Raw genomic sequence first — 8,296 nt, 5'->3', positions numbered from 1 at the left:
AAGTCAATGTAAGGGTGCCTTTGAGTGAATTAGAGTACAGGTAGTAAAAGTAACAATTACTGCTAACATTAAATATATGCTCAACGCTCTTGTAGTGAATATATATTTATAAGCCACTCTTTTACCCAGCCCTCTCTCTCCTGGGCAGAAGGTGGCTCTTCATCTCAAGCTCAGATCCTATACCAGAGTCCTGGGAGATTGAGGGATTTTTGCAGTATCCTAGCTATTCCTAGGACTGAAATCTTTTTTGAAATATTGCAATATTTCATCTTTGATGATAGCACTGATGCTCACCAGATCACTGCTCCTTCTGTGCGTTTAGTGTTTAGCCTGTGGATGGTGGACTTGGAGTGGAATCCAACATGTGTGGTGAGGAGCTTTCATGTTTTAACCTTAGTGGTCTGAATTTCCTCCCTTGGGCAACTTTGAACTCCATTAGAGTTGCTGATTACTGGCAAAGCATAGCTGTTGATTGCCTGGACACTGAGCTGACTTCTCAGAACTTGCTTTACTCATTATAGGTATTTAGCCGTTGCTGCCAAATACCTACTTGAATACTTGAGTAACCTTTTTACCAAATATTTAAAACTTTTTCTTTACTCTTACTTCAGTAAATTCTTGGATGGATACTGCTTACTTTTACCTGATTAAAATATGTTGAAGTAGTGCCTTTCTTAGCTTATCACATTTTTTTTTGCTCCTTCACTCACCTCTGCTGGGTAAATCATGCTTCATAGTTATGGCCATCTTAATTTTTCCTTGAGGTCAATTTTCAGTTAGTTGTGTTCCCATTCCTGAATTTTTATTTCCTTTATATTTTTTTTACTTATCATAATCTACTGTTTTTGATTCAGTAATGGTCTTGCCATAATTTGTTCAGTCCCCTCTATAAATGATTGTGCAAAAGGCCTTGGCAATATAGCTTAATTGTCTATGCATTAACTTTCTTAGTTTATTCTTGCATTTTGTTCACTGTGCATTTCTACTTACTTTTTTAGCCTAGTCCTGTAGTATTATCCTTTCTTGGTGTCCTGTTCAGTTTCTCTCACTTTGGCTGCCTCATGTTTTTATTGTATTCTTGGACACTTTGTGTGCAGGTAATAACCTGCAATACCTCATCATCCTCATGTGTTTCAACTGATCTGCCACTTAAGCTGTTGTTCCATTCTGTGTCCTGTTTTCTTGTTCCTGAGTTTAGTCCCTCTGTGTGCAAGAAGAGAGCATTGGTTCCAGGTTGAGTGTGAGCACGCATTCTCCCCTCCCCCATCAACATGCTCCAAGTAGATAGAGCACATTGATGGGGAAACACAGACAGATACGCAAAAGGTTCAGTTACGCCCTGAATGTGGGAACATAGTCTCAGTAAGTTGTGGGGTACCAAACCTCTTGCTCAGTTTTGCCATCCCAGCTTCTCCATCTTTGAGGTGATTCCTCTGGAACCTGTTGGAGGAAAAATATCCCAACTTCACAAGATGTGGCACAGAGCTCTGTGAGAGAGACTCTATAGGCACCCTTCTGTCAAAATTTAATCGGAGTTTGATGGATGAGTAATTAAAGACCCTAATTAATTGATTGCTATTAATCCCCCCCCCCCCCCCCCCCCCACCCACCCCCCCCCATCCCCCACCCATCCCCCACTCCATCTGTTACGCCATCTGTTATTCCCGCTATGTGTTTTAAAAATAGTACAAGTATGAAAAAACATTGAGTTTTAAGAATAATACAATTAAAGTATGAAAAAACAATAAGTGTTAGATAATCTAGAATAATATACAATATAGTATATTTAAATAGAATGTTGTAGTTACCTCCGGTTTTTCTCACTAAGCCATTTGGTGTTTGTGCGTGTGTGTCCGGCTCTCTCGTGCTGGGGGATTCTCTTGACCTGAGGGTCATCACAGATGGCCTGCAAGGAAACTCTATATCTCCGGAAAACAGATTTTCAAACCGTCATCGATTATCAGCTCGGAATCTGCGCGGGAAAAGGGTTCCTGCCAGCTGTCCGGCTCTCTCGTGCTGACTATGAGTTTGTGACATAATACCGGACAGGCCTCACCTGTCATCTGTGTGAGGCGTTGTTGTAGTTACCTCTGGTTTTAAACAGAAGTGTGAGGTGGGTTAAAAGCCCCTCAGGATGATGACCTCTGATCACCATACTGGTTGACTATCAGCTATCAGCTCTCAGGATCTGCAGCACTCCATCTGTGTGCCAGTGGCACATGTGACCACTTGTGAGCAAATTAAAAAACACAGTACAATTAGAGCACAAAAAATAATAAGTGATCATCAGTATCAAGATTAATACATAGATTGTCACCTTTCCTAGATAAGTTTAGATTTATCCATGCCATCTGTGTATGTGTGTATGCGTGCAAGGTGTGTGTCGGCGTGTGGGGGTGTGTGCGTCCAGGCACAATAATAAACACATACCTCTAAAGAAAACCTACAGTTTAACTGTTTTACTATATTATTTAGGGTAGCACGACTAGTCGGTGCTGACTATGAGTTTGTGATTTCCTTCATCGCTTAAATTTTAAACTCTTATAGATTTTCTTTTTCTGTAACACTTGCTAGTGTGAAACGTTTCAGTAAATGTTCCTCATTTGTACACGTACTTCTGAAGAATATGTGACAGACAGTAAACAGGCCTACTCAAATTTAACTTATATCTTTCCGCAGTTAAAGAATTTGTCCAGACTTTTCCAGAATTTGGTCCGGCATCATTGTGAATGATTTTGTTCAATCTTTTTCTTGCTGTTGAATCAGCGCTGATCTTCCCACTGCTTCATGTTTTCTCCAAAATAGTAAATCTTGGTTTAAATACATTTAAACTCTTTTTTTTTTCTGTAACACTTGCTAGTGTGAAACATGTTAGTAAAAGTTCCTCATCTGTACACGTACTTCTGAACAATATCTGACAGGGACTAATCAGGCCACGGTGAGGTTCCCTTGGATTTCTATTGATTTATTCAATATAATATATTGATTTATTTATCAAACTGAATAGCCATTCCGTTTTTTTTTATATAGTATTTATTCTTTTGGTGTTTGTTGCACAAATTTAAATATATGCCGGCTATCAACCAACAATTCAATCAGTGAATTTGTGTTTTTTTCTTAAATACTCCGTCTCACCGAGACTTACTTACATCTTCTGACAACTAGCCCCACTTATAATAACATTGACTAAGTTTGCTATTGGTACACTTTACCTAAAATTAAAACTTAAACATACTCACTACACAACCACGCTCCAAGAGTTGCTCATAACATGGTGAATTGTTTTGTTACCTTAAAAATGATCTGCAGCTTTTGTTCCTTGATGCTGTCTGTTCACTAACAGACAGTTCAACACCTCTTGTAATTGATAAGCTTATAAATGATCAATGCGAAGCATCAGTATGCGCTAAAGAAGATCATATCAGTCAGATTAAGTAAAATATCATTATACTCAAAATTATATTTCTCTGAAAGGTCTTTTTTTCGGGGAGTTTAGAGTGTATGAAAGGAATCAGTGAAATATACTATGAAATATTTTATCTGCTGCATCCCGATAATAAAACTTCAATTGTGAATTGAATGATTACATTGCATCTAGATACAAAAGAATCAACCGTTAATTAGTAATCATACTGACTAACAAGATCTGAACAAACAACAAACTTGACAACCTCAAGGGATTCTCACATTGGAGAATAAACCGTCTGACTTTCTTTAGCCACTAAATTTAACCTTACCAAAGTTTTGCCTTGGAGCAAACAGGTACTGAGTTTGAAGCGGATCAGACGCCTTCAGCCATTTGCTAAAGCTAGACTCCGGCCTTCCTCACTGTAAAATAAAACATTAGACTTAAACAAAAAGTTCAAGCGAACATCACTTAATTATCATCGACTTGTTGTATGTACTCATCTTAAACAAGTGGCAGGAACATTTGGATATAAGAAAAAAAGCTTTATAAGTTAATCTATTTAAGTTGAGTCCATGCAACAAGTAAAATAAAATAAAAAGTGAATTATTTGAAAGTAATGAGGATTTTGGGTGGTAAAAGTTGAACATTTTAACATGTCCAGACACCATTTCTGCTCAAGCAAACCAAAAGGTTTTGAACAGAACAACCCTGTCAAATAATGAGACCGTGAATCTTTAATCTATGTACCAAATATATTGCTGCTGCTGCTGTAAGCATAAAATAAAAGAAGTTTTACGGAGAATAATATTTTGGATGAGTTTAAGAATATTGTTTGCCAAAATCACACGGTGTAACTACACTTGTCTTTTATATGTAGCAGTAATTGAATCTTTTTCAGGCAATTGGTTTGTATAAATTAAAGTAAATATGACCTATTTTCCTGCTCCACATACTTAGCTAACAATGTGCCAGTTAGCTTCCCAGTCTGAACCTCTGGGCAATGTCTTGATTCAGTCAAATTGTCTATCTTGTATCTCCTGAACTCTGATATTTTGCTTGCCGGTCTTCATCGTGCTCTGAATGCAGTATCGGGTTTCTCTTACTTTAACCCGCCCAACTTGCACCTGATTGGCATGTTAGCCTTCTGATTCCCTCCCAGCGAGGCGGTGCTTCACAAAGCAAACTGTTTGTCAAACTGTTGATCTGCCTCATGGCTGTTTTAGAAGATATGGTGACTGAGTTTAGACAGTACTACCCGGCTCATCTCTTTTCCACAGTTTTTTTCCCACTTAGTTCCACTACTGCTGTGGATTTTATAGTCAATGTTTAAAGCCAGCACAGAGTCTGAAGCGATGGAGGAAATTTACGTCAATATGGAACCTGATGGACAAACCGCATCTAATCACACAGGTAAGAACAAAGTTACAGAGAAATCTAGCATGTAATGAATTCAATTTTGCTAAGGTTGAGGTTTTTGTTAAGGTTTGAGCAGCTTCTTTTTTTTCCTGCAGAACTTTGACTGTCTAAACTGTTTTACAGGAAAGAGGAGGAAACCTGGACCTGAGTCAGAGGAGCAGCAGGAGTCTCCATCCGGTTGGTGAAAAACCTGAACTGTCCCTTTAAATGGGTTTAAAATTGCTCCTTTAAGAACAATGAACATTTCCTGTTGATCTTAGACCCCCCGCTGCTGGGTAGAAAGTGAAGTTTAATCACTGTGATTCATTTCTCAAAATGTGCTTTGCTGCTGGTGAAAAACCTGCAGCTAGATTCATCTCAGTTCTGGGTCGGCTTACGGATCAGAACCGGATTAACTCATGTTGATCCGCCTCTCTGTGTTTAACAGAGTTAAAGAAGAAGACTGAGAGTGATGATGATGATGATGATGTTAAAACTGGTGAGTTTTTACTCCCGTGTCTTCAAACTGGGTTTTTCTGACATGTTATGTAAATAGACTTGTGATAATGAGTAAATAACTTCTACACACTATCAGAATCACTCAACACGGTTGTATTGTTTTATGAGGTCTCTCCTGATATCATTAATCTGACCTGTTGATGATCCGCTGCTCTTCATGTTTAACAGGGTTTGAATCTGATTCAGATTCTTCAGGTGATGAAACTCGAGCTGGTGAGTTTAATGAATCAACTTCACAGACAGAATCAAGTCAAAGTCTGATTATTCAGAAACTCCCTGACTCTTCTTCTTCTTCTACAGACGATCCAGGAAGTTCTCAGTCTGAGAAGGTAACTATCACAGTAACCAACAGTAGAGGTTGCGCCAACTAGTCTTTGCTCTGCAATGACTTTTTATAGAGCTTGTTGACTAGTTACAATCATATGACTAAACTGATTTTCCCAAGAAAATGTAAGATGAACTTGGTGAGTTTGTCAGCTTGAATTGTATAAAAATGTATATAATTTACCAAAGGGGTTCTGTAATAGGAGGTTTGCATGGCATGTAAAAAATAAAATAAAAAAATTCAGACAATATCCGAGTGTCAGACATGTTTTCACAACTTGTAGACTTCTCAATGCAGACTGTCACTTCCAGCTCTGACAGTAAACGTGTAGATATTGTAACGTAACCTGAGTTACAGGACTACCATAGGCTAGCATTCAGCGTTAGCTTTTGCTAATTGACAAATCATGTTCGTGCCAAACACCTAAACAAAACACTCGACATCATTATGTTCTTACATGGCCATCATCTGCGGATTAGAGATGAACAGTGGGAGCAGAACCTCCTTTTAGTCCCAGTCTTTACATAAATCCTGACATGTTCTGCTGGTAGGTTTCAGAGGAATCCTTCCTAAACTGACCTATGCAAACTGCAATTTTCTTAGGCAACGTCGCAGGGACATTGCCAAAGCAAAAATAAAAAGCATCCATGCAGCTCTGTTCTCCATCACCTGGCGAAAATGTATGTTTTTTTTGAGCTACGGAGGGCATTTGATGTACTGTGTTCCAGAGCACTGTATGACTTTGTAAAGTGACATTGCATCTATATTTTAGATATAAATTTACTGCAGAAAATGAAAGCCAAGTAGAAAATATGTCTAACCAATAATTGTCTGTTCTTTTTTCAGAAGGTTCCTGATTGGGTGAGTTGGACACTTAGGTTTTATTAGAAATATTCCATTTTGTTCCCGTGTTGGAATTTGCTTTGTGACTTTCTATCATTTCTCTGAACCTGTTTCCAGAGACAGAGCATCAAGCTGCTGAAGGAAAGTGGAGACACCAATGGAAAACCTGTAGCTGGAAAGGTTATGCAGAAATGTGCTCTGTGTACGTATGAAACCAAAAAGAAGCAGGAGAAGAAGTTCTTCCATCTGGCAGTCGCTGACGAGACCGACTGCATTAAAGTCATGGTATATGGAGAAGAACTATTTAATGAAGTTGAAAAGGGACGACTTTACCTTTTCATTAATGTGGAAGTGGATGTAGTGTATGGTGAGATGGTGATGAAGGTGACCAACCAGAGCAGAATCTCAAAGACCAACGGCATTAAAGTTCCCAAGACTCTGGAGCTGCAGAGTCCATTGTTTCCCATCGAGAAGATCCAATCCTTTAAGGAGAAAACAGCAGCGAGTGTTAAAGGAACTGTGATTGAGGTAAGTGATTACTGCTGATAGCAGATTCACAGCAAGAGATTTGTGGCTCTCTGTGTTTTATTATGCCGCACTGAAAACATTCGATCGTTTCAAGGATTGGTTTATAATCACTTTTTTTTGGTCCTCAGATTAAATGCCAGAAACTTGGTACCAAAGCAAATGCACACGAGTTCCAACTTGAAGATGAAACCGGTTCCATATGGATCAAGCTGTGGTGCAAAGAACAGCTGAGAGGAATGTCAGTGGGAGATGTGGTCAGAGTGACCAACCTGCGGACAAACCTTTACAATAAAACGGTGTCTCTGAGCTCCACCGACTTCACCAGAATTCATAAGGTACCGGTTATTATTCAGACTGCAGGAAATCCAGAGTGCAGAACGTTGCGTCTCTGTGTGACAGAGAACGTATAAATGTGAAGCGGAATTAAAATTATGCATCTTTATTTACTTTTTCCACATTCAAGATGAACGACTAATGAATGAATGAATATACTTTAAACAACATAAGACCTGGGTAGATGGGTGCCTGAAGCGACTACCCTTTTGTTACATGAGAATAACAACATTATGAGGGGGGAAAATCTCACACGGATTCATTGGAACTGAATAAAAACGATGCTTTGCATGTTACAGAATATTATAAAGATCATTCGGGAATCTAAACATGTCAACTAATTTTATTCAGATAATTCAAGTGTTTGGTTACATGTGTATTAATTCATTATGATCCTGTTTCCCTGTTTGTGTCCAGATGAAAGTTGCTGCTGTCCAGAGTGTCACCATGCAGATTGTAGGGATCATAGAAGCGGGAAAGGAGCAGTCTGAGCTGGACGTGCTGATCAATGACAAGTCCAGATCCTTCCTCATCCATTCTTCTCTCCTGGCTAAGGTTTTTGGTGTCAGTCTGGATGACGACTTCAAGGACAGACTTGTGAAGAAAATCCCGTTTTCAGCCAAAGGAGAAATAAAACAAAACAAAATCCAGACTCTTAAAGCTGCAAGAGCCACCAAAACTTAACAGAACCAGAGCTTTTAAAGCTGAACGTGCTGTGGCCATTTATGATAAAACAATTGAGTCAGAAGTGCAAGCAAATAAACCACCTGTTACCACCCACAACCTGGAAATTTTGGTTTTTGGAACAAAGAAGGCCGCGACAGAATGAGTCTTTTAAGTTAAAATCCTAAATGAGCTATTGGTGGAGAAACAACTTACCGTTAGGGATGCTCCGATCAAGTTTTCTGCTGCCGATTCCGATACCGATCACCAATGAGACCAAT

General features: G+C 38.9%; 1 protein-coding gene across 1 annotated transcript; it reads left to right on the top strand.

The window, feature by feature from the left end:
• The first annotated feature begins 4,578 nt into the window (after nt 1-4,578).
• Nucleotides 4,579-8,135, top strand: LOC111611793. The gene is made up of 9 exons (XM_023349892.1): nt 4,579-4,819; nt 4,949-5,002; nt 5,253-5,303; nt 5,492-5,536; nt 5,624-5,652; nt 6,495-6,509; nt 6,609-7,019; nt 7,148-7,354; nt 7,770-8,135. Exons 1-9 carry the CDS (start codon nt 4,732-4,734, stop codon nt 8,034-8,036), a joined length of 1,167 nt encoding a protein of 388 aa, XP_023205660.1. The 5' UTR covers nt 4,579-4,731; the 3' UTR covers nt 8,037-8,135.
• Nucleotides 8,136-8,296: the final 161 nt, after the last annotated feature.

This window comes from Xiphophorus maculatus, chromosome 17 (assembly GCF_002775205.1).
Source record: "Xiphophorus maculatus strain JP 163 A chromosome 17, X_maculatus-5.0-male, whole genome shotgun sequence".
In the NCBI taxonomy this organism is placed as follows: domain Eukaryota; kingdom Metazoa; phylum Chordata; class Actinopteri; order Cyprinodontiformes; family Poeciliidae; genus Xiphophorus; species Xiphophorus maculatus.
Note: the sequence above shows the minus strand (reverse complement) of the source record. Positions and strands in the feature narration are given on the sequence as shown.

Coding starts and splice junctions, on each gene's coding strand:
- LOC111611793 (XM_023349892.1), top strand. CDS start 4,732: ATGTTTAAAGCCAGCACAGAGTCTGAAGCGATGGAGGAAATTTACGTC. Junction 4,820..4,948: donor AACCGCATCTAATCACACAG/GTAAGAACAAAG, acceptor ACTGTTTTACAG/GAAAGAGGAGGAAACCTGGA. Junction 5,304..5,491: donor TGATGATGATGTTAAAACTG/GTGAGTTTTTAC, acceptor CATGTTTAACAG/GGTTTGAATCTGATTCAGAT.